Here is a 27,235-nt window from a genome sequence, read left to right as displayed (position 1 = left end):
GCCTTACAAGTTAAAAGGCTGAGTGTGATTTAATTAATGTGAAATACTAACACGGATACAAAGCCAGAATCCCGTTACACATGAGAACACTCACAAAGTTAGCTTTTTTTTAATGTGTATAAGGTATAATACCGTGAGGGTGGGTATTATGCCATGTAGAGCCAGAAATTCAAGCTAAAGTTCTGTATACATGAATAATTACAATGAATGTTGGACAAGTGAGGGAGGAAAGGAAAAGAAAAATACCCCATGCACAGCAGGACTAAAGTAAAGAAACCATGAACAAGTAGAGATGAGTACAGGAAAAACAGACTATAGAACACAAGCCAAAGGGTTCTTTCAGTATTTAACCATCCCATACACTTTCTAGATGGGGTTGGAGAGACAGGAAGGGAAAAGAGAGCGGGGGGGAAAGAAGGGAGTGGGGAAAAAACAATAAGTTGGTTTTGGCATTCCAAGACTCATTTCATCACATGCAAGAATCTTCTTCTCCACTACAATGAGTTATGTGTGTTGTTTGTTATGTTGTTTTTTTTTTTTTTTGAGGAGCTGATTTGACAAGCACCTCTTACGTTTATTCGAGCCTGGTACGGGACGACTCCGGCAGAGTTGTTGGCAGTGCAGCGATAAACGCCCCCGTCTCGGACCTGAGTGCTGGAGATGTTCAGGTAACTGACCACGTTGCCCTCGGAGGTGATGATCTGGCTGATCCGGTGGCTGCCGTCCTTCACGATGGGATCTTCATCCAAAGTCCAGGTGATCGTGGGCAGGGGAGTCCCCTTCACGTTGCACACGAGGGACACTGGCTCTCCCGGGCTCACCACTTTCTCGCTGAAGGCAGAAATGATTTTGGGAGTTCCATCTGCCGAGGGAAAGAAAAGCAGGAAAACAGTGCTTACGAGGTGTAAAGCTTGTTCCCTCTATCCCGGAGCCCATCACATGAGCCAAGGTCTTTCTTAGAAATAATGCAAACAATTGTGTTCCAGGATGCAACTCTAATTATTGAGAGAAACAACTTTTGGTGGTAGAGGACTTAAATGACCCTTTGCTTATGGCAGGTTTCTTTTTTATTTCCTAAGAAACATGGTATTGACTCTGCTGTAGGAAAAACACTTTAATGGATGGAACAGGCAACTATAAGTTATGTGAATATATCATAAGTTACATATCACAGGTTATATGAACCTCCGGGTTCCTGCAGAAAACTTTTAAAGCCATGTGCAATTCCTCACAAAAGACACACAGCAAAACCTCAACACATCTGGGGTTTTTATTCTCCTGGTAGATTTAGTTCCTTGGAAAGCTAAGGATGAATGCTGTTGCCAAGAACCAGGCATAACTTGCACAGGCTGATTCCACAGAGCTGTGCCAGTGCAGTTTAGTCCTGACCCACAACACCCCATTTAGCAAAGTGTTAAATTAAGCTTTTCTGAACACGGATTGCCAGTAACAGCAGATTGCCAGTTTCTTTCTGTGGTCATTTTGTGCCACAGACAAATATTTCCCTGAATGAGAGCACTCAAACGCTTGATCCGGTGAACTGTCTCCCAATTTACTCAGCCTCTACCAGGCAAGTGAGTCAAGAAAATGGATGGACACTGAAACTTTGTAAGCAGGGAGCAGGATTAAATACCCACCTCTCCAGAGAGTTCAGTGGGGGAACATTTAGGAGTGCTGACATCCTGCTATTAGTTAGGAACTTCTTTCTGGGGTCATTCAATGTATATTTGTCTTCCTTTGAAAATATTCCTTTCCAAGCCGTATGTAAGATGGAATTTCAGTGCAGTTGGGAGCAGTAAGAACACAAGGAGCAATCTAGTCTCAAGATGGGTTTTAAAGGGCCAAGTGGCATGTAAACCAACTGATTTTGGTGTTCCTACAGCATTAGTGACTGCAAAAACAGGAGGAAAAGGTGCCTCATCACCCAGAGAGGGGCTAAAGACACTTGGAAACTCATTTTGTTTGTCCTTAAAGGACAAATCTGGTGCAGGACAGAGGATGTCAGGACACGACTGACAAGTCTCACGCCCTCTGTGATGCATTATTTATTCGTCTCTTCATGTACAGTCTGCTATGTATTACCTATAAATTTAGGAGGATTCTTCCATTGCAATGTCAGTGCCACATCACATAGGAAACTGAGGGACCTGGTATGATGTGTGCAAGACTCCCCAAAAACTAGAATTAAAAACAGGGCTGCAAAATTCCCTTCTTTGCCACAGGGTAAAAAACATAAGCACTGGCACTCTCAGAATGCTGAAAGGCCTCAGCATCCCTGGAAGAGCATTTGATTTTATTTGATCTCATAATTTTTTCCTCTGCCCCTCTCTCTCTTTCATTTCTGTCCCATCGGTTGTGTGACAGAGCCCTAATTTATTTATTTATTTTCATCCCTGACTCTCTTCCTTTCCTTTGCTGTGCATTAGATACTGTCACCCCTCAGAAAGCAGAACAACAGTAACAACAAAAAAAAGCTTTTTATCCTGAGAGAAAGCTGACACAGGACCAATAAACCTGTGAGTGTGCAGACCATGTACCTCTGCCATCCCTCCTCCTCTTTTTTTTTCCCCCCCTTTTTTTTAATTCAAGTGACAGGCTTTTTCTGAGATGAAAGCAGACATTATTTTCCCAGCGAGACCTGAGTGTCTTTGAAATCTTTCCTGCTGTTGCTCTCTGATAACCTGCACTCTCTCGACACCATGATAGATTATCAATATGCTCTTTAGGCTTTCTTAGTCACGGGAGATGGTTGCCGAGGTAACTTAGTCCAGGCAGGTAATCTCTTCTTTTCCTATAAAGACTCTAAAAATAGTGTCCATGCCATGCCTGCACTACAGCCTCATTAGTGAGCAGCCTTTGTACAAATTGATGACTCTCCCCACTTGATTATCCTGTAGAACGTTGTGTCAGTTATTTAAGATGATCCCCAAGCTTTCAGCCAATAAGGCCAAACAGAAAAGCTCTGCCCAGGAGAGGTTTGGATTTGAATAGAAACCTGCTTGGGAAGGTGTAAGGGTAGAAGACTCTTCTGGAAGATTTACAGCAAGGAGATCTGGGCTTATTTTGCTTAGGAAGACTTTCCAGTCAGGAAGGGGCATCTTTTCCAGAGATGGTTTCAGATGTTTTCTCTTCTGCATTCCAGAGAAACTCTCCCTGGTACGAGAAAAAGGTCAGTCCTTGCAGAGATGTTTGAAGGCCCCCACAGAGGGGGCTGGCAGGAATTATTAAAGCCCAGAGAAGAACAGGGGGCGTGTCTTCCCCCACGCCCCGTGTTTAAAGTGCTGTTGAGGTTAATGTTCTTCAAGTCCAGTGCTCTTGACTTTGGAAATAAATTTTCCTACAACCCTTCCACTGCACTTTGGGGGTACCTGTATCTTCCCTCACAGATGGATCTTTGTTTTCAAACCAGTGTTTCCATTCTATCAGTTTTTGCCCAGAGCGGGGCACGACAAACCCCACCGAGAGTCTGGGAGTACCCTCCGATTTTAGGGTTCACTTTACAACTGATGCCTTAAGCCCCTAATGGTTTTTTATTTTTTTAATATTTGTAAGACTTGTAAGTTTTATAGGTAGGTTTTTAAAAGCAGCAACCTTCCTCCCCCCCCCTTGTCCCTTGTTCCTTTCCCTTGTTTACACATTCCCTAACCCTCTTACCCCATTCTATGCTCCCCATATCAAACCTACCCCTGAATTCAGTGGCAATGTTTTGTCTTTTGTCAAGGCAAGGCCTAGACTGTTTAAAGAACAGCATATCAGGGCCTGAATAACAAAACGGAGTCAAGAATTAGGTAACTATGTACCCTTTGTGCTCTGATGAAGCTGAAGATGATGAAGAGGAGGTCCCAAAATACACCCCAGACCCATTTCTCAGGGGGTGGACCCGGGGTGGACCAGAGGAAAGGCCACAGGGTGGACACATCTGGGATTGGACAGATGATATTCTAAAATGTAACCTCTCAGGCACGGCGGGCGCGCGTCGTATACCATCTAATGCCTTGGCAAATAAACTCTTTCTTATCTCACCCCTAATTAACTGCTCTGGTGATTTTTTTTCAGCACCAAAATACACCGGCAACACAACGACGGCACCAAAGACAACTTATACCTTATCACGGACACCAGGATTGCTGGTGGGAAAGCAGTGGTGGAGACTGACCTTCCAGAACCACCTGGACATAGTCCTGGGCAGACATCTTGTCCTTGCGCACGAAGCACTGGTAGGCTCCCCCGTCACTCTTGGCCATGCCGTCCATGATGAGGTTCTCCCGGTTGACCCCGGTGATCCGGACGTTGTTCCCGGGGTTGATGATCTCCCCGTTCCGGTACCAGGACAGCTCCTGGTCCTCAGTCCCCGTCACGCTGCAGGACAAGGACACTTGGCTGCCGACGCTGCTTTTGACTTTCCGGGGGCTGATGGTGGCTTTTAGTGGCTCTGGAGGTTTAAATCAAAATAAGGGGAAATAGAATATATCAAGTTACAAATGTGCATTTTTGTGCAAGTAACAAATTAACTATCAGTTAAGGAGAACGATAAAAAGCACGGCCACACCCTTCTAAAAAAAAACCACACAAACAAACAACAGATGGCTGTGTTCACTCCAAGAAGCATTTTTGCCACTAACAGACATGATAAAAAAAAAAAATAGATCAATAGGGATAACCTACTCAACACATGATATAATCCCATGCCCAAACGAACAGCAGGAGCAGATCTACAGGTAACACTGTTGGTGCTGAGGGCCTAGACATGGCACTACACATGTTTTGGGAGGTTAGGATGTTATTTCTCATGAATTCAGTGTGCACCTTTGAACACATTAAGTGCATTCCTGAAGTTCATCTTCTGTTTTAGTTTCCTGCAAAAGAAGCCCAGTTTATGCGTTCCAAAACTACTCCCTGATGTGAAGCAGTGCAATCTATGCCAATGATAAGGAAATCAGCTTTCAAGGGTGGAAGATGTTAACGTAGGTATACCCACGGATATCCATCAGACATGGATATGGAAGTGTTTTAGTGTGTGGGCTCACAAGGTTTTCTGTTTTGATGTGGGAGGACTACAACATTTTCAAGTCAGCCTTAAGAAACAGTAGGACATACATAATGCAAGCTTTGTATCATAAAAAAGAGGATGAAGTGTTGAAGAGAAGTCATAAACATAAATGCAAGGAAAACAATCTTTATCCTGCCACCTAACAGTTATTACAGAACACATATTTCTTCTCATGCTTTGTATATATTGGTTTGACTTCCTTATAAAGGTAAGGGATTACTTTCACCACTGAATATCTCCATATTTCCTATAAAAAGACCACAAAGGTTCAGAAGTGTCAACAACCCATTAAACAAGACAGTCACACTCGAGGGCATCACCAACATCCCAGAGTCACGGTGATGCCAGTGAACCACTTCCTCCTTTGCAGAGGAGGGTAAAACTCCTTTTCCCAACTGGTACTTTCTGTCAGCTTAATACAGAAAGTATTTACTATAAGTTTTGACTTTGTATCACCCCAGGTAGACTGAATTCAACTCAATTTATGAATACCTTGGGAAGCAAAGCTCCTCCATAATAATTTATAAATTGCTGATCTTTAACCTCGATTTTATTTTGCCCAAAAACATTATGTGCAAGTATTTATGAAGGTATTTTTATGGCCTGAACTTCTCACAGACTTGCCCCATTTCAGTTTGCCAGTCATGCTGCAGAGATGGAAACACTAGTTCACAAAGCATTATTTCTATTCCAGGAAATAATTTTTGTTTTAACAACAGAAGAACAGCATTTTTCCAGTGAGGTGCTCCTGAAGTGATAATTATCTTTGCAGAATTTGTGAAACATTCAGGATATTCACACCTGAATACTCAGCTGAGTGGAGGTACGAGTACTCAATATTGCTGAACAACATGAGTCATGGCAGGGAGAGTTTGGCAGCTTTATTTATGAGAACATTTGCAATTTCTTTTTAAGCATCCAATTCAAGCTTCTAAATTACACATCTTCCATGTGATAAATTACAGAGCTACACCAGAAATTGCATCTATTTGCACTTCTGATCGCTCAATTGGCCAACTAACTCATCTCTGCAGAGATGACTTTCTCTTGTTCCACAACTTTGAGAAGTTTAATCATTCCTAAGATAAATTAACAAAGCAGAAGGTACAGCAAGATAAGGCAGCACTTTTCCTGGTGAAAACACCCAAGCAAAAAGTGGCCTGAGGTCTTGGCTCAGCCCAGGACTTACTGAGGCAGGAAGGCCTACCCTGACAAGACCTAAAATCCAATCAAAGGATGCAAACAGTGCGAGCTATCTGTGAGGAGTTACTGGTGGCACCACGGTAATGTTTCTGGAGTTGAACTGTGCTAAAACCAGCCTGGTTTACCAAACTCCCAACACACATCCTGCTTTTTGAAGCTGGATGTGACAGATAAGCTGGTAGCTGGCCTGGAAATTTTTGACCAGCAGTCAGTCATTTTATACTATAAAAGCCCAGTCCCCTTTCATACAGTCAGGTTCTTCTAACACAACCCTTCTTGAGGTGTGTGTGTGGAGATTTCTCCCTTGGGTGGGGACACCCTCCAAGGTTACTCCTCAAGGCTGAGAGAAAGAGTATTGGTATGGGTGAGTCACATCAAATCTCTCCTTAATAATCATTTATTTTTGCTTGCTTTAATATAATTTCTTCAACAACTGCTTCAGAACAACGCACTATCCTATCTCATACTATACTACTAGTATTTTTAGCTTGAATATTGTGTAGTAAATAATTCTGATTAAGTGGTCATTTGTAAAAAGAAAACATTTGTAATAATAAATAATTTTATTTGATCGTTTGTAGTAATAAATTTGTCTGATCTTTCGGAACAATAAATAATTTCATATGAACATTCTCATTCTGCCAATCACCGAAACCCGCGGGATGAAAGCGGCTCAGTCACACCTCTGTAATTCCTTAAAATTTAAACTGCTGGCACAATCCAAGGCTAAGGCTGGATTCAGCCATGCCCAGGTTCCTGCCTGGAGGAGTTTAGAAAGCGAGGGAGCCCTCCTCATGACTCAACAGCAGTTGACAAACTAATAATAAATAATTAAATAAATAAATTTAATTATTAAATTTAATTGATTAATTAAATTAATTTATTTAATTAATTATTTAATAATTAATAAATGTTACCTAAGCTTTTTCCAGCCCCCCCACCCCCCAGCCCCACTCACGTTTGACGTAGAGCCTCCCGACCATCTCGGCGGTGCCGTAGTTGTTCCACACCTCGCAGACGTAGCTCCCGGAGTCCGAGGGCCGCGTGTTCTCGATGAGCAGACCCGTCACCGTCTGCCTGAACCTGCTGTCGGGCTCCCAGGGCACGTTGTCCTTCAGCCAGCGGTACTTTGGTGCGGGGTGCCCTGATGCTTTGCAGGGCAGCTCCACTCGCTGTCCTGCCATGGCTTTGCGGTGGTCAAACCCATCTAGAATAGATGGAGCTGAATTCGCTGGATCTGGAAGGGAAAGCAGCAGGTGTTTTTTTTTCAACGGGATCGTTAAAATTAATCCGCTAAGAAATGCATACCAGAGGGTGGTTGAGTGCTGGAACAGGCTCACAGCCCCAAGCCTGAGAGAGCTCAAGAAGCACTTGGATGAAACTCTCAGGCACACGCTGTGACTCGTGGTGTACAGGGTCAGGAGCTGGACTCGATGATCCGTGTGGGTCCCTTCCAACTCAGCATATTCTGAGATTTTTTTTTCTCCTGCAGTTTTTGACTCACCAGCTCAGTGTTTTGGGTACTACAGTTTGCCCCTCTGACCCAGCCATCAGTCTGTAACAGCTCAGTAGTGGTGGCTGGGATCCAGCAGCACATGCTGCTAAAGCAACTCAGGACTACTTGGAAATCCTCTCACTGGATTTTTTCCAGGTGGCAAACATTTTGCTGGTCATCCTTTCTGTTCCATATCAGAGCCAGAAATGTGTTGCTTTAACAATTATTGCTACTTCTATTCTAGGTTGAAGCCAGCACATTGTCCCTTCTTCTCGGCGGTCTGAAGGCTTTGAATTTAAGGAGCAATTTATTCCCTTGTCAGGAGAGAAATGGGCAAAGGTACAGGAATTTCTGTCTGCAGTCTGACAGACAAGTATTTTCTTCTTCTCTGGAACAAGAACTTAAGGTGACAAGAACAGCTTAATCCTGCAACTTTCTGTGCTTAACTTGCTGACAAAAGCAGCTCTCAGACAAACACACTCGTGAAGCACCTGGGATATATTTATGTATCTCACAGATGTCTGGCAGGATTGCCTTCACCAGAGGTGCCCGTACCCCACCAGAAATACTACTCTGTTTGGGATTTTGGTTGTTTTTTTTTTTAAGTTTGAAAACTTTTGGAGGCTGAAATTGTCATGATTTTTAGTTTTGTGCAACGGGCTGCAAGCCCCTCCTGGAGCTATTGCAACATAAATACTGAACAATAAATCAACAAATATTCATCAAAGCGTTTTCTCATCACACACACCCACTTTGCTAAGATTTCTGACTCACAGAGAAACTTCACTTGATGATCAGCTCCTATCTGACACACTGATCTCTTTTTGGGTGTATCTACATCACAGTTGCCTAGTGTAGGTGTGACTGCAACCATTTTGACATTTTCAAGTGGTCCTTAACAAACTCAGGTACTGCTCACAGGGCAGCTGCAGCAGGTTCCTCTTAGGAGCTGGAGAGATTAAAGGAGCAGTTCATGCTTAATTCAAGATGCTCCAGCAACAGCATAATCAGCACCTGAGCTAGTTAGTTTAAAAGTAGCCTAGATACATCTCCATGAATATCTCACCATGAATATCTCACCATGATATACCTCCATGATATATCTCCATGAACTGCAGCCACACCTGGGAGGTGAGAGCAAATAGCTCAATGCACTATGGGAGTTACACTATCAATCCAGAAACCAAAATCGTGATGTTAAGATAATAGAATAAATAAATTTATTTTGTGAATATCTGGATAAAAACCCCTAAATGCCAAGTTCAATGAAAGGTGACAGCAGAGGTTTCTCTGCTCTCTATGTGCCACTGAAGGCAGAAGCACATCCAGTTGACATCAATGTCCTGTCTGTCTCATTAGAAATGCGTCAGCCAGTAGTTAAACAAATTATTTTGCACACATCAGTGGCCTCAGGGCCCACATTTGGCAACAGGATGTGTTATATTTTTGAGCTTGCCATGCTGTTTGTGTCTGGCTTGGTGGCAGCACAATCTGCCAGGACGCTACTGGGAAGGCCAAAGTCAATTTGATTAATTGATTACCCAGCTCCTTCCTCCCCTCCTGGGTCATCAGGCAGCTCTGCCTCCAGGGCAGAGATTCCTCCGTGCAGCCTGAGGAATTAACTGAGTAAAACCACGAGCAGGAAAGAAATTACAGCTCTGGCTCTTAGGAAGGTGAAATCAATTTCTTCCGTTGAAAGTAATAATTAAATAATAAAAGAGTGGGACTGGCTTTTAAAGGCATTGTCTGTGCATTCCCACTCATACAGAACCCTCTATCCCAGGTTCACTTTATGTCACTTTGACCCTTCTCAAACTGAGCCTTGGCAGCAGAAGCTCAGTCTGGAGTCCCACCTGCAGAACAACTAAATTTGGATTTGCCTACATACTTCAGAAGTCTTGACCCTCTTCTTACAGAGGAGGTATTTAAGATATATTCAGAGATACACAAAATATGATTCCAGGGACCTGCTTTCTTGCACCCTGTACTTCTGTATTTAGATGGGCAGTAAAAACATCTCTTTGGGTTGTCCCTGGAACAAACTTATTTAGAGCTCCTACACGTGATATATTCCAGTTAAGAAAAAAGCCACAAAAAAATCCCAGGATTCATTTACAATCACCTGCAATGAGGCAAAAAGCAAAATAAGACAACGTAGTTATGATACATGGTATTGACTTTTGAATTACTATTTTACTATGCTTTAACAGTAACTGCAAAGGACTTCTAGCAAGGACAGTGGTGAAAAACTAAGGCAAAATACTCTTCTAAAATATTCTACTTTGGATCTTCTTTAAAGGACAGAGGAAGAAACTCATTATGCTTCCGAAAATCATAATGATTTTTCAGAGTGTGAAGGTTAAAAAGCAGTAAAGAATCTGGGAGCTGGGATTCATGGCAGGACAAAATTGTTATTGGAAAAGCACACTATAATGGGTATTAGAAGAATATTCTGTTGCATGTTAATAGCCTTGTTTTTAATTCTACTTAGAAAGTCCGTGTGATTTCTAGATGTTCTTACATTAGATTTGCTTTGGTCATAGCCACACTAATTATTCCCATGTGTATTTGCTATTATCTCTACATTACCTTTCTCACTCTTTAAATCGATGAGCTTAACTTTTATTAAACACGTGTCCAAGAGACTATGATCAATATCCACCACAAACTGTTTTATCCCCCAAAAAGTGAGGAACACATATGAATGTAAAAGGCAGGCATGCAAGTACACCTTTCACAACAGTGTTCATGGATTCTGTGATCTCAGTTCCTAAAGGAAATATAAATTCCAGTAAAGAAAAATGAAAACCTGTTCGAGAAATATTAAGAGGCAAACTCTGCCCATAATTGCTGCTCTTGTTCAGTAGATTACCAGGACTGGAAATGAGAGCCCATTCTAGCTCTGATTGAGAATAATTAATCTCATTTAATTAAAAAAGCCAGCTATTGCACACAGGTCAAATTTGCTATTTTGATTTGGTCTGTGGAGGAGAATAGAAAAGGCAACTCCACACAGAGCACATCTTTTAGGGTGTTTGTCCTGAATTGCAAACAAGACAGAGCTTTCATTTTCCCCTTTTGTTCAGTGAAATAACTGGAATTTTTCCTGTGTTAACCAAGATACAACAAGCCTGATTTTATTTATGTTACCACTGGCTCATCCTTAGCATGATATCATTCGGAAGCAGACCATATTATGGAGCCAGCCAGAAAGACAGAACCCTGCCTACCCTTATAAGACCAAAGCAGGCAGATTATTGTGCAGGAAAACTACTTCTTCATCTGGATGGGAAAAGCAGGAAGGGAAGAAACTCCTGGATCTGATTGGTAAGTGATTCTAATCTGATCAATCACACCATTTTTTTATCATTAGTATATTTAAGTACTGGACCTGTGTGTTCAGAGGACTCCAAAATGCTTCAACAATGAGCATTTTGGAGGAGGGCAGGAAGTATGTTACTAATGCAAAACCTTGTATTCACCTCTGCCTCCCTTAGGGCTCCCAACAGAGGGGTGGAAAGTTGAGACTAATCACTAGAGTTTTATTCTGACAAAAAGACCAGAAGAGGACAGGAGAGGGTCAAAAGGAGAATGACCCCAGTGACTGTCAGGTTGGGAAGGTCACTGCACCCTGATGGATCTTCAGGGAAACTCAGTAACAGTGAAAAGGAGAAAAAGCTCTGTGGGGCTTTCAGAGGGATGGTGGGCATGTTTTCTGTAAGGCAAGGATACAGGGAGAGAGAAGAGTCTGGGATACAGCCTTAGTGAGCTCTGTGGATGTGGGAAAACAACTCTGGATTTGCTCACGTGCAAACACAGGGAAATGTGGGAGAGGAAGGGGGGGGATGGAGAAGTGCCAATCCTACACAGAGGTGTTTGAGAGCAACTTCCAGACTCAGACCTGGGGTCATCTCTGGCACCTTCTCTCAATTAGACAAAATGGAGAGAAGCTGAGACTGGAGTAGTGCTGTACTGACACCCCAAAATGTTTGGTGGGTGTGTGGGGAACCAAACAGTCCATCACACAAAACAATCAGGAGATGATTTACAATTTCAAGGAAAAGTTAAAATACCCCAAGTACCTTCTCATTTTCCCACCTGGTGCACAAAGCCATTGCCTCGGGACTCTCAGCCCTGAGCATGGGCAGCCACCAGCCCACCCTCCTGCCTGCCTGCAGCAACCTGGGTGGACTGGCACGGGCCATACACTCCTTCTGGCTGGAGATCCCTCCTGGAAGCAGGGGAACACACTGTTTTCCCCAGGGTAGGAGTGTGATGGATGAAAAAGAAGGCTGAAATGCACCTCTCCTAACCTGAGACTCCCACAGTGGAAGTATCTACAGCTGAGCCAAATGAAGGCCCTGACCTCCTGCTATGGTTAACAGAGGGAAACAGGGACTGTGAGGCAACTCATCTCACCCCAAAGTGGGCAGCTGAAGTAGATCAGGTCACCACCCCTGAAAGTCTTCCTTTTCCTTGATTCTTCTTAACAGGGAAATCAAGGTGATTAGATACTTTCCCTGAACAAGCCTACTTTTGATGGGATGAATCCCATCCACAGTCTTTTCATAAATTACTCTAAACCTGCTAAAAATCACCACACTGTCCAGTGCATCCTACAGGCTCTCTGGATACATCTAACAGGAGGTGAAAAACAGAAAGAAAGGATTTTAAAGTGGGGTATTTTATTTTTCCAGCTGCAGCAGCAGCTCGCAGCTCACCACTTCTGTTTGACAGAGAAAGTGGGTTTTAGTGCATGAAGGCACAGGAACTCGCCCTGCCAGCTGAGCACACCAGAGACAGACACACACAACACTTCATTTAGCATGATACAGAAAAAGAATCACCTGATACAAAAAGTCTTGCACTGTTGCTTTGTCGTGTTTCTCCAGTGTATCTGTGCCTTGTGATACATCGGTAGTTGTACAGCCCGTCTTCATTCTGTACGTCTAAAATATACAAGGCTCCCGTGGATGTGATGAGAAATCTAGGTCCTGGAAGACATGAAAATGGGCAGTGGTTAAAATATCTGCTGCACTGGAGGGTGGATGACACGGGCTGGAGGGTCACAAAGATTTTTTTTGGCCAGTCTTGAAGCTGCCAATTATAAGCTTAATAAGTACTCATTGCAAATGCATATAAAGGTATTAATTTGCACTTCATGTGCAGAAAGGTAGGAATCTGTAAGGAAAAGGTGAGGAGTGAAAGAAAGAAATGTGCCATGGTCTATGTCACAATTGAAGAATAATGTAAGAGGCATCTGAAGTAAAGTACAGTGTAAAGAACCAATGGATTGATTTCAATTTAATTCAATATTGTAGAATGACGTGATGGCAATTCAGCAGCAGAGCTGTAGGTCTTAGAAAGACAGTGAGGTTGTGCACATGTGTGATACCTGCAAGCATTCCCACCCCACCCTGCCCATGTTCCTGTGGGATCATATATTCCAGGGCTCAGCAGGATGAGCTGAGCTCCCTCTGCACCTCAGGAACTCCATGGCTGAGCCACCGGCAGACGATGAGTTAATACATAATAATATGATAATATTGTAGTCTGTGATCAGAGAAGCAGGCAGACAGACAGCATCTAAAAGGAGGGCTTAAATAATCAGCACAGGATGTGTCATTTAAAATCCAAAGCTTATTTTTTTTTTTTTTTTAGTTTGACGCAGAAAAGTTTGTTTCAGGAAGAAAATTAAGCCCAGCAAAGCGACTGCCCCCTAAAACTGAACAAGACTGAAATGTTTGCTCTGAAGCTTTTCCCATAATGCAGTAAATGGAAGTAATGTGTCTGGAATGCATTGCAAACCTGAGCCTCACCTGTTTAATCTTTCCACTTTAAAAATATTGTAGTCTAAGCTGTATGTGCTTTTCTAAAACTCTTACATCGGAGAAAAGATTAATATATTTTCTTTTCTTTACATCTTTTTTTTTCTCTAGTAGCTGGTAGGTCTCACAATATAAATACCTGTACCTATTATAAAATACACCGGGTTCCAGAATTAGGGGAGAGAGTACACAAAGATGAAACCCATTATGAACTAATACTCAGTAATATGCAGTAAGAAATAATTCCTTTTCTTCAGAGCTCTATTTGAGCAATGACTTTTTAATAATTAAATGTAGTCAGGATGCTTGCTCCCAAATGCATCAGTGGGAAAGCAATCCAACAGAGAGAAGACAGAAAGGAAATGGTATCATTACAGAGGGCAATCTCCTTTAAACCATAATATAAAAGAAATGGGGAATAAAATTAACAACCTTTTAATGTCACAAGACAGGACTGACCCCTAGAGCAGAAAATATTGAATAAAGCAACATCAGCCCACCCCCCCCATCCTTGCATGCATATTGAATTATTAAATAACCACATCAGGGTTAAATAACTGGTGAGGTTATTTAGTCTGGAGAAAAAGGAGGCTCAGGGGGGACCTTATTCCTCTCTGCAACTCCCTGACAGGAGGGGGGAACCAGGGGGGGTTACCTGGCTCTTCACCCAGGTAACAAGTGACAGGACAAGAAAAAAAGGCCTAAAAATGTGCCAGGGGAGGTTCAGGGTGGACATCAGGAGGAATTTCTTGCTGGAAAGGGTGGTCAGGCCTTGGCAGGGGCTGCCCAGGGAGGTTTGGAGTGCCCATCCCTGGAGGTGTCCCAGGAAGGCCTGGCCGTGGCACTCAGTGCTCTGGGCTGGGGGACAAGGTGGGGATGGGGCACAAGGTGGATCCATGATCTTGGAGGTCTTTTCCAACCCAAATGACCCAGTGACTCTGTGAAAATAAATCACCATAATGGAGGAATAGAAGGTGTTGAGGTACTTGCCCAGTGATAAAGGAGAAGAGCTGGGCAAGGAAACATGAAGGAGAAGGGAGAACAGGATGGCAAGAGCAATCTCCTCATCTCAATATTCCAGCCTAGGTGGATTTACAGATTTACAGACTAGGGAGGTTTCTTCTTATACAGAAGCCACATTGAATTCACATGCCTGTGAAAATTTAATTGCCTGCAAACAGAAGGCTTGTGAAAAATGCACTGTAGAGTGTAGTAGGAAAAGCACCTGAATAAGTCCTATCTCAGTTCCACAGCCAGATGTCTGAAACACGGCACTGAAAAGCTTAAATAAAAAAAACCAAAGCTATCTTACATCTATTATTTTAATAGTTAGCTGCCATGTTTGGGTGAAATGACACAGACAGTTAGTGATAAGTTAAACCAATACAATATAATGTAACTCCTAGATATAATGTAGTAACCTATTCTAAGTGTTTCTTTCTTTTCCTTTCACAAATATACTCAGTTACTCAGAACCTTGTTTACATTGCTCATAAACACTTGTGCCACCCTCTCTTCTCATCACGTGGTGATACTGAACATCTGTACCCCTTAACAAGGTTTGTCTTTAAGTTAGAAGGATATTTAGGGTTTTGGTGTGAAAACCACGAGCTGTTTGACTTTGGTGTCACAAGCAGCTTCTGCACTCCTGAAATATTCATAAAGCAAACCTACCTTTGCCAAGGAATATGTTATAAGAACCACAGGTAATTGAAGCACAGTTGTCTCCCTTCTGCTCCGTGGGCAGCATAAAATGACAGCTTCAGGAGATGGGAATCACATTTAAGGGCTTTACTTGGGGGATGCAGCAAAGGCAATCTCTTCTCGCTGTTGTTTCCAGCTGTGTGAGCATTAACCAGCTCTGCATTTCAGACAGCACAGACGTGAGCTTGCCCACAGCAATGCCACTCTGCTGGCAGGGCTGCCAGGCTGCTGTGTGTGCCACGCAGACGTGTCCTCTGCAGCCCAATCCACACTTAAATCAGATTTTTCCAGCTGGGCTGTAACCCCCTCACCAAACTGTGCCGGGGTGGGTGCCGGCAGAGAGGCTGCTCTCACATCACAGGACCGGGAACACATAAAAAGGTGCTAATGGGGTGGTTGTGACCGTTTTGGTCCCTCCAGTAAATCTGCACATGCTGTGCATTTGTGTCAAGTGAGTGGAACCCAAACAGCTGAGAGGCAGAAATGTGCTCCCTGTACAAAGGCTTCCAGGAGTTTCTTTTTCTGGGGTCCATTTTCACCTTTGCTAAATATACATAATTCCATTTCTGCAAAGAGTCTCACTGTTGGAGACTTCTAGTACACACAAGTTTGAGATCACACAGATGTGGCCAAAGCTTAAAAATAAATTCCTTTCTCTAAGGTTTTCTAAAGCTCTCTCTATTTTCAGATTCTCTGCACAGTTTTGAGAGGTGGTCTATACAGGCCACCATTAATAATTAAATCTGTCTCTCTTCTCAGGATAAGAATGAAATAACTGTCATAAATTAAGTTAGAGGATCAAATTCAGAGCTCCCCTTAAAACTGTTGAAAGCTCACTTTTGTCAGTATTTTTACCTTGTACATGTTATTGCTGCTAATATTTGCTCTGGAGTCACAGCTGGGCTGTGGATTATGGATGTGGATGAGGATGTGGAGTGGCTACTGTCATATTCAACAGTGGCTGATGAATATATGTAGATTTGTGGGCTATTTCCAGATCCCATTGTACCGATTTTTATATTTATATTTGCAAGTGAAGCCTTCCCTCTCAGCCCTGGAAGCAGGTTTCCTCAGATGCAGTGCTACATCTGGGTCTGTGAGAGTGGGCACACTTATTAAAAGCCTGCCACTTAATAAAAGAGGTTTTTGAAAGCTGTGCAGAGCCAAGAAATTGTTCTGTGTTATCTTACTGTATTTTCTAGAGAAGTTATGAACATACTTGAGCTATCTAACACTGCTTAGATCATCTTCCTCCTGGAAATTACTCAGGCAATAGTATAATAAAACCTTCACTTAAAGCATTATCTAGAGATTTTTTGCCTCACCCTCTTTAAAGATAACTGAAAGTAAATAGTTATTGTCACATATCAGATGTTATCCCACATTTCTCCCCATCAGACATTGTGTATAATTGCAGGGCTAAAGCTTTGCCTTTTCCTCTCTTCTCCTTAATATATTTTGCATACTTATGTAATGCTTTAATAACCAACCCCTCCTTCTGCTGAGACAGAAAAGATGACAGGGAAATAAAAGGGGAAGTGCCTGTAATTTCTGTCAGCTCCTAAACGGGGAGCATTTTCATTAAAGCAGACAGGCTGTCAGCTGTGACAAAGCCCAAGTGCTGAGTGTTCTGCCTTCTGTACTTCAAAAAGTGTTTGGAAATGCAGCAGGATGGGGATCGACAGCCTCTCGTTGCCCTGTTGATCCAAGGGAGTGCTTTTTCTTCTTAATTTAATCGCTCGCGCTTTGCTGTAACAAAGCCCAATTTTTTTTTTGGCTCATCTACTTAACATGCCAAATAAAGATTTTTTTTATTTTTTTTTTTTAATGAAACATCCTTTCAGATAAACTGAAGCTTTTTGTTTGTTTGGCTGTTAGTAGGCTTCAAGACAGGAAGACAGAGAAGCCTCCTTCACAGCAATTAAAAAGAACACTGTCAAAATATAGCTCATAATTCCCATTTATTATTCCTTCTTGGTACTGTTTGTATTAATGCCTTGAAAACTTGATTATAATAATTTCAGCATCTGATTTTCAGAGACATTGAAATCTTGTTTTGGCTTTCAGTGCTTGGGGTCTTTGAAAACCTGGTCCAATACCTGGAATATGTGTCTCATTCAAAGAGTTCAAAGGCTGCCATGAACCCTCAGTACCTTTTGCCCTGGTGGTGCAGGCAAGCATAGAGATATATTACTACTTAAAATAGCATTAAACTTAGTTTGAAATAGTATTTAAACCCAAGGCCAAGTTGGATTGGGCATTGAGCAACCTGGTCTAGTGGAAGGTGTCCCTGCTCTGGCAGGGGGTTGTAAGTAGATGGTCTTTAAAGTCCCTTCCAACCCAAACCATTCTGTGATTCTGTGAACATTTAAATGTCTTACAGAGAAGCTCACTGAGATCCATGGATAGATGTACACAAGTTAGTGAAAAAAACAGGGAATGGAACCCATAACTCTTTCTTCAGCATCCCATCTGTCACCAGCACATAACTGCCTCACTGTGAGACCAGAAACAAATTATAAAGATCCACGGACTAGAAAGGCCATTAGAGTCATTTATTCTCACCTTTCGTGCTCCCCCCATTAACTTCTGCACCAAGCCCATATCTGGAAGTTACTCTATAGGTTTTTTAAAAAGACATTAGTCATGATTAAAGATTTCTTGTAAGCAGAGAGCCTGTGATACCCCCAGGTAAATTATTCCAATGGTTAATTATTCTCACTTTTGAAAGTTAGTGCATTGTTTGGGTCCATCTGCCTTTGCCCCAGTTATTGGATCTTACTGTGCCTTCACTAAAGATTTTCTCTGCAGTCAGTAATCTTCTGCCCATTTAAGTACTTACAGAACATGAGGAAATTACCTCTTATACCATCCTTCTCCTTAATTAGTTATACAGATTGAACTTCCTAAATCATTTCCTGTGAATTATTCATATCTTGAAATATTCCTGTAGTTTTTTTTTTTTGCTCACCACCTTAACAACTTTTTGAAGTTAGTTTTCAAGTTTGAATCATGCCCATAAGTTCAGTAAATGGTTCTGGTTGTAGTGAATGTAAAAATGTCACCACTCTCCTCTATACAAATTTTTCTTCAACTTACCCATTCAGGAAATAAGGTCCTCTTATCAGGGCTAACTTGCTTCAGTTATTCATTGAATTGTGGTCTCCTTTTCAGAACCATGGACTCAGAGAATAGATTTCCTCCATTCTGTATCATATTCATATCAGTTGTATGGAAAATCCATGTTCCAATCCACGATCCCATCTCCCTACACAGCTCACCAGCCCGCAACATCATTCGACAATGTTTTAACAGTTTGCTTTTTTTATCAACAACTTTCTTCAACAAAATCTCACTCACTAATTGCAACTTAAAATTCATGTCTTCATCTGAGATATTAGCAAACCACTTGACCTGAAGATACATAGTAAGATCCTGAAGAGATGGGTCTTATTGTCCTGAACAAAACAAACAGGGAAGAGGTGGAGGAAACTGGATCATGTCTAGGCTTAACCAACCCCAGCTAAGGGTCCCAAATCCCATGACATTTTTGACACATACCCCTCCTTTAACTATCTGTTGACTAGTGCCCTAAACAACCTATGACTTCATTACAGTTGAGCTGCATTAGCAAATCGTTCCTCTCAGTAGAAGAGGTCACTTAACAATTATGAAATTGCTCTTATGTAAGGTTTTTAATGCTTTCCATTAGACTGTATAATATCAGAGATTAAAATAAAATTTTACAGGTCTGACTAATAAGTTAAAATAATTCTGTTTAGGTTTCCTATGTGAAATTGTTCTCATGTATAATTCATAAGAAAATGTGAACACTTTCCTGTCGAATTAGTGCATAATATTTGTGTATGAAAACGAGAATATTTTAAAACCTTGATGTTAATTATTCTTTAATCAGGCCCTTTTCCCCCAGCATGCTGGTAGTCTTTAAATAGGGGGTAACGTTATCCTCAGGATGGTTTTAAAAAATCATATTTGATTTTTACTTTGTTGGAAACACATCTAAAGGCATTATGTTATTGCAGCCTAAATTGGGTTGATCGAAATTAAGAGAACAGATGGCTGATCTAATCGTGTGCCAAATGATAATATAGAACAAATAAACTCTTATCAGCAGCACTTGTCACCTCCACCGGATAGAACAGCTTCTGCTCAGCAAGTTTCTAGTGTGACCTGTGCAGAAAAGGGGAGAGACCTCCCCAGAGAGCCCAAGCAGGGTAACCTATAACTCAGTTTTACAGCAACAGCATCACCCTCAAAGCAAAACAATCTGCTGCTCTGGGCACGGAAAATGTGCTGGAAAAACTGTGCCCTGAAGTCACAGTCCTGTGAATGCTTTTGCTACACAGCCCAGAGATTAGAGGAGGAAGGACAAGCACGTGGGGAAAGAGGGAGGAAAGGATTTCACTTTTCTAAGTGTCACTCCATGTACCCAACCCACGTGAGACACCTGGGGTGTTGCTCACAGGAGGTGCTGCAGATGGACAAAACACGACCATGCTCCTCCAAGCAGCACAGCTTCCCCCTCATGGGATGTAGCCAAGCTCACAGGCCCTGCCAGCACTCCTTACAGAGGATAACACTGATGTTCATTCCACAAAAATCACACCTTGAGCACAGTGAGCACATTGCCCACTGCCCCTCTGCCTGTCTGGGAAACAACCTGCAGCTCACGTCCAGGAGGAAAGCCACAGCACTGCCCTGCAGCCCAAGGGTAATGAACATTCTTAATTACAAGCAAATTATCCCTCCCTTGGGTTATCACCTCCACCCTTCAGACAAACCTGCTGAAGAACCAAATACTTAATATTCACTACATGGTCTTTGTCTCTCCTTGGTCTGGGTTTGGATAACTAGAGCACCATCACGGTGCAATGTTATTCATGAGGATCAAGATCTTAGATCTTCCCATTTTTTCCTGACACAAGGAAACAAAAAAAAAAGCACAAAAGCTATAGGAAGTGGTTGTCCAAGACAAAGGAGGCTGCTGACATATTTGATCTGTTATTCCAGGTTCCTTAAAGCTCCTAGAGATGTACCTCTATCATGAGCTTGCAAGCCTGAAGTTTCCTTCACTTCTAAAGCCACTCTTTTTCCCTTTTCCTTCTGTCTGTTGTGTGTGTTTTTGTTTTGTTTGGTTTTTTTTGTTTTGTTTTGTTTTGGTTTGGTTTGGTTTTTTTTCCCCAGAATGAAACTCATGATAGAAAAGACTGAAGAGGAAAACAGTTAACACAAAATTGCTATCATTTTGGCACCTTTATCTCTGAGGAATATTAGGGAACAGCAATGTCTTTCCAGAGAAAATGGATTTAAAGAAATTTAACTACTGTGGGGTTTACTTCTCCATTCCCAAATGGCTTACTGTCTCACAACTAGAGATTTTGCCACAGCCATAGTTTTCAGATTTCCACTGATGTTTTGTATGAATTATCACAACAAACCTGCTTATTTCCTGACTATAGAAACTATAGGGTGAATAAAATTGGAAGAGAAAAGGAGGGAGTGAGGAAGGCAGGAAGGGAGGGAGGGGGGGAGGAAAGAAGAGGAAAAAAGTTAAAAGAAAAGGGAAAAAAAGCAAAACTAAAGCAAAACTATTAATAATTAAAAAAAATAGACAGAAAGACAAAATGAGGAGGGAGGGAAATGGAGCTGCAGTTTCGTCTGTATAAATTGAGCTGCGAGAGATTATCTGCTGAGTCACTCACAGCTTTACCACAGGAACAAGAGCTTTGGCACTCTCTTGGTTTCTGATGGAGACAGAAAGAGGCCTGAACATAGTGCTCCAAAATCCAGCAGGTCCTGAACGCTGGTGGTAGCTGCATTCATGGTTCTAGCTGCTTTAAATTCAACTGTAACGTGAGTTCATTTATGTTTCTGTAACCTCAGGACACAGAAAATCATAGGAGCGTTTTGCTCTTACATGTGCAGTGTTATCATTTTCTGAATAAGTTTGGGTACCAGGATCATGGCCAACCTGAAAACGAGATTGTCAGGCAAATTACACAAATCAGAACACATTTCATTGCCCCTTCCATGTTTCTGAGATTGTAAAAATGTATTTCATGCCAAGTGTCCACACCAATTCCACTTAGATATGCTGAGTTCAAGCTTTATAAAGGAGGAATAATTTTTTTTTTTTTTTTATTTTTCAAATAAAGCATAACTTGATGCAGGAGCTGCATTTTTGTGTACACAGATCAGGTTATGTCAATTGTCACTATTTTATGATTGGATAGTATAAACATGACTGATCACATAATGTTTATATTTAATTGTTCCCCCTCTTAATCTTCCATGAATTTATTAGGTATGGGCAGCTACAGTTCCCTACCTGCTGTTGTTAACTGTCAGTCCTCCAGGATATTTAATAAAACTGCCATAATCTTTAATCCCACAGTTTTAGATGATTTGAGTCCTTGCCTACATTGCTGCAGAATCTGCTTTCCTTTTTTTCAGCTAGGAAGCAAATAGATAATATTAAATCACCAGCTAGTTTTAGGGGCTCTGATTAAAGAGGATTCAGCTTTGCCCATGATATATGGAGCTGTCTGGAGGATTAAAATCTTTTCCCTCAAGCTTTTGCTGGTGCATCCCACATAAATAAATAGCCTGGAGCTGACTGGTGGCTTAGCACAAATAAACTTATGCTCTGCTCTTTATATAATCAAGGAACAGAACCCATCCCTCCTTCCATCTGCATGGAAATTTAAACACAAGCTTGTCAGGTAAAAGGAAAACCTCCATCTCCTCTGGCCTGAACAGCAGCTGGTTTATGTCACCATCATCAAACATGCACCTTAATAGTTTATAGAAGTCATTGTATGCCCAGAATATAAAGTGTTATAGACAGTATGATCAGAATAAATCACAGCCTGGCACACACAGAATTACAAGTGCCACCAGCAGCAGGATTATTTTGACTAACTGCAAATAATCAATATTACTCTACGTTAATTAGAGCAGCTCTGTGGCCCCACATGTTTAACCACATTTATTCTGCAGGTAACTGGGAAGGTAATGAAGCATCTCAACCTGAAGGAACAGTTTTGTGAGGAATTTATAACTGTACCCACTGCCTTTCATGAAAAGATCTATTCAGAGCTTCACAAGACATCTGAGCCTTCAGAATTTTTATTTAAGGCATGTGCAGCAGCAGAGACAAAGCTTCATATGGTACATTCTACTGTAGTATTTTTATCTAATTACTTATTTTGAGAGTGTAAAATCAGGGAAAGCTAAACAGGTTAATTTGGGTTTAAGGTAATGACATGGGAAGGAATTAGCATCTTCCTTGCTCAATTTGTAAAATCAAACCTACATTGTTTGCACAAAAAATATTCAAAATATTCACTGTGGGAGGAAGAAACACCACTAGGAACTAGAGACAAAATAGTTTCCCCTGAAGACTCTTGGCCAGTCCTCTGGGGAAAGAGTTCAGTGAATAATTTTTAAAAGGAAGAAGAAAAGCAACTAATGATGTACATTTCTATCTTTTTGAAGAAGACAGTGGTGTTAAGTCTGTGGAGTTGCTTTTCAACAGCTCTTTGAAAACTAAACTATTTTTCACAATTTCCTCTAACCATACCTACTTTTCCTCTACTTTGCCCTCTCTCACACACACCAATTTCCACTCTAACATAACTTTTTGTGGGTTACAAAGTTTTATAATTCTTACAACTTCTCAGTAATCAGAAACACTTTGATCAAGACTTATAATCTTGTGAGTAGATGTGTGGTTATCACGCTGTTTATTTTCTGTTTGCTGTCATCTTTGTCAAAGTAAACTTTTTAACAATAAAAAGGGTTCAGTAAATATAACTTTTCATCATGGACTAAATTCACACTGTGATTTATGCTGGGCATCAATTCAAGATTATAGGGTATTTCAATCCAACTTCATTTCAAAGATCTATGTGAGACAAAACTAAGAGGGATGTGAAGGTCCAGATCATCTCATAGAGATTACTGTGATTCTGTGTTATTGCTTCCCTTGGACTGGAAGCACATTATAAACACAACAAGCATCATTCCTTTAGAATAAATAGAAGTATTTCAGGGTTTTTTATTGCCTTTTATGAACTGCTCAGAGAATCATGACTTGGAAGCCTCTCCAGATATCAGGAACATTATGCAAATATGCCCAAATACATTTCTCAGACAATTATCATCACTGGCCTGTTTTTATTTGATTGGGAAGTTGAGGCACATTAAAGCTAATTGATTTGCCTAAAGTCCACTTGTGTGTTTGTGGCAAATTTGGGAATCCTGTATCCCAGTTCTGGGCTTTGAGCACAAAAACATCCTCATTTTATGGGCTGTGCCTGAAGACCTGTCAGATACGATTCAACCCTTTCTGTAGGTGCACAGCAAGGACACAGTTTGAACATGGAAAGCTCTGTGTATGAGCTAAATGTTACTCCTGTTCTTGTCTTTCCATGAGTGTTCACCAGAGCTCTGTACCTGTTTTGTTTGCACCAGTGCTCACTTTGTGTGAAGACCTCAGAATAAATTGTTTTGAAAATACAGCCTTTGGCCAGATTAAGGTTTCAGCCAAGCTGTGTTAAACATTCCTCTGCTTTTCCCGAGCTTTTCCTGTATTACAGATGCATTTAGCTCTAGAAATTATAAAAAGCACCTATTTTGTTAGCCCTCACAGCTTTGTTTTATGGTTGATTTGCGACATTTATTAAGCAATCAGAGTGACTATAATTTTTTTTTCTTGTATTTTTTAAATGATGAATGTTAAGGAAACAGGTCTTTTAGAAAAAAAAATGCTACAAACTCATATTCTAAATATTGGACTTTAGGCTGAAAGTCACACAAAGCATTTTTCCCACTTCTAAAACTTATATTTCAGGACAAACAGCATCAGTTTAAAAAAAAAAAAAAACAAAAACAAAACACACAAAACCAAACAGACGAAAAAAAAAACCAAACCAACCAACCAAAATAAATATGTCAAAGCAGATACAGACTGACATTGTCTGGACCCTATGAGCAGTCATCCCCTCTTGCTTTATCTCCACATGCCATGGAAGAACATGTTGAGTCACAGAGTGACCGTCCTTGTAGGCATCACGTGATGTAGGCACAGATGGCCTTGGCCATGCCAATCATGTTTATCCAGGAAGATCTACATAACTGACTTTTCCTGCATTCCCAGATATTCCAAGGAGCGTGAAGTTGCCTGAGCAGGATTGACCTGACAGAAAAGGTTACACAGGTCCAGCACATTCAGCCCACCCAAGACGTGCAGAATGTAAAGTGTGTCCTTTGCACCCACGGTCGGCGCAGGTCTCCTGTCTGAGGGTGCACAGTGTAAGTCAGACACACCCCCAGCCTCCTGCACGACTGTAGGTGTAGAACAACAGCAACTGCATGCAGGGAATTGCCAGAGGATCAGCAAAAGCAGTGTGGGCCACAGGCTGAGGGAGGTGAGCCTCCCCTCTGCTCCGCTCTGGTGAGACCCCACCCGGAATATTGTGCCCAGTTCTGGTGCCCCCAACGTAAGAAGGACATGGAACTGTTGGAGCAGGTCCAGAGCTAATAAGGGAATTAGAGGACCTCCCCTATGAAGGCTGAGAAAGTTCAGCCTGGAGAAGAGAAGGTGGTGTGGAGACCTCACAGCACCCTCCAGGATCTGAAGGGGCTGCAAGGGAGCTGGAGAGGGACTGCTCATCAGGAATGGCAGTGACAGGACAAGGGGGAATGGGCTCACACTGAAAGAGGGGAAATTTAGGTCAGATGTTAGAAAGAAATTCCTTACTGTGAGGGTGGTGAGGCACTGGAACTTCTTGTGCCAGAGAAGATGTGGATGCCCCATCCCTGCAAGTGTCCAAGGCCAGGTTGGACAGGGCTTGGAGCAACCTGGGCTAGTGGAAGGTGTCCCTGCCCATGGCAGGGGGGTGGGACTGCATTATCTTTAAGGTCCCTTCCAAACCAAACCATGATTTTCTATGATTACCACATGGGGATAAAATACACCTTAAAGGAGAGGAGGATTATGAGATCTGTAAACCATAAATGTGTGTCTTGTTTAAGCCACCAGACCGTGGATTCAAAGGGATTTAAAACCCTGTACCAGTGGTCTATTTTTCTTACTTGGGCATGTCAGCTGCCTGAAAAAGAGATGTGACTCTCTGCACACAGTGCTTTATATGCATAAGGTCTATAAGTACTCTTTTTTTTTTTTGGACAAATTAATCTAAAGTAAGGATGTTCACCCAGTTTGCTTCAATGCACTTCTTTCTCCTGAGAAAACACAGTGCAGTTTAGACGTTTTATGTGAGCATTCAAAAAATGCTGGTGTCACTTTAGATAAGAACATTTAAAAATAATTATCCCTCTTTTTCAAAACTAGGCAGCAAAAACAGTAATGAAGAAAAAGCTCTGAACTAAAACTATTTTTCTTCTCTTTTCCTGATGCTCAACTTTAATTTGGGTATATTCTTTTATGAAGCCAATGGCTTAGGGATGTGAACAGCCATAAATGAATCTTATAAGAAGAAAATTAACGTGGCAAAATCTGACAGCTGCATGGCATTTATTCTAAGCAAATTCTTCACTTGTTCAATCTCTTGAGCAACTGTTATTTGGGTCAACATTATTGCTTTCATAGTTCACAGTCTTTATCTCCTGGGAGAAAGCCAATTTTTCCTCATTCCAATCCTCTTAGGCAGAGCCCCAAGAGTTTGTATCACTGACCTGAGGATTTGAATTCTGCACCATGACCACGGCTGAGACACACTATCTCCCTCCCCTGGAGCATTTCCCATCAAAAAGGTGGGACATACATGCAAATCCCTGTAAATTGAGCCTCGTGGACTTTTTCTTTCTGGAGCAAAAGGGAGCGTCGTGCAAAGCACAGGGCGAAGAGCACAGAAAGGAGGTGGAAAATAAATAAATAAATAATATCCCATAGATCCAAAAAGTCAATATCCTGTGTTTCATTTCTTTTTCTTTCTGACAGTAGCTCTGGCCCGGGAGTCTGGGAAGGGGCAGCTCAATAATAACGATCTGAGGCTGGTCTTCAATAGAGACTCACCAGCTGACAGCTCTTCTGTTCAAATTGACAGGAGCACAAAGACAGGCTTGAATAATTAATTGTGAATGGTTAGATGGGATTTGATTGTGTGGCCAACCTGTTACATTGACTTGCTTTCACCTAATCTTTCAAAATGAGATATTAAAGCTGAAACTCTTCTGCACTTTTTTTTTTTTTTTTTTATTTCCTATTACCTGGTTATCTCTTCCTCTGTGCCAAAGCCTGCAGAAAAAACCCTCCATGAGATGAGAAGGGGCTAAAGGAGAGACCTGATCTCACCTGGGTGGACAGGACTGTACTCCAAGCCTTCCTGCTCTCTATAAAAAGTACTTTTCATTTCTATCATAGAGATGCAGCCATCAAAAAAACAAAAACAGGGATAGGGAAAGACAGTGACGTGACCAAAGGTAACAGATATTCACTAATTAACTTCTTCCTACCATAAAACAAACAAACAAACAAAAAAAGCCAAAATCAAACCAACTCTTTTCTCACTTAATTTGAAATCCTTTCTAGCTAACTCTTCCTAGAGCAATTTCCTGTTTAAATAGAAACTGCAAGCACCTGAACATTCAGAGGTAATCTGGGTGATTAACACCATTTTGAACATAATCCGCATTTATTTTTAATAGGGACATAATTTGTTAAAAAGCATGAATTCAACATAGCATTGTCTTTTAGCTCAGATACTGCTTTTTTCTTCCTCATCAACCCTCAGGTGTCAGTGGCGCAATGAATCTCTGTTTCACTATCACTCCCCACACTCGAGTGAAAGAAAGAGTGGTTGCTAAAGTTCTTTTAATAAGAGAAGGAAAGAGCACCATTTTAAGTGCCCAGGGTCTGCAAATGTTGATCATTTGCAGTGAAATGCTGATTTTGTGTTTTGAAGGAGT

The 27,235-nt window shown here is 41.5% G+C and overlaps 1 protein-coding gene across 1 annotated transcript in view; it reads right to left on the bottom strand.

Annotated features, from left to right (window-relative positions):
• The window catches only part of LOC127462341 (cell adhesion molecule DSCAM-like), a gene marked incomplete at its 3' end in the record, with an annotated part of 313,820 nt that overhangs the window by 26,679 nt on the left and 259,906 nt on the right, over window positions 1-27,235 (bottom strand). The window contains exons 4-7 of the mRNA XM_051770867.1: window positions 12,596-12,742; window positions 7,212-7,490; window positions 4,157-4,432; window positions 566-862 (exon numbers count right to left, since the gene is read on the bottom strand). Coding sequence (XP_051626827.1) covers window positions 566-862; window positions 4,157-4,432; window positions 7,212-7,490; window positions 12,596-12,742 — 999 coding nt within the window. The remainder of the gene's footprint in view (window positions 1-565; window positions 863-4,156; window positions 4,433-7,211; window positions 7,491-12,595; window positions 12,743-27,235) is intronic.

This window comes from Manacus candei, unplaced genomic scaffold, assembly GCF_025592945.1.
Source record: "Manacus candei isolate 608988 ecotype Guabito, Panama unplaced genomic scaffold, ASM2559294v1 h1tg000126l, whole genome shotgun sequence".
NCBI classification, from domain to species: domain Eukaryota; kingdom Metazoa; phylum Chordata; class Aves; order Passeriformes; family Pipridae; genus Manacus; species Manacus candei.
The sequence above is the reverse complement of the archived record's forward strand: the minus strand, read 5'-3'. Positions and strand labels throughout refer to the sequence as shown.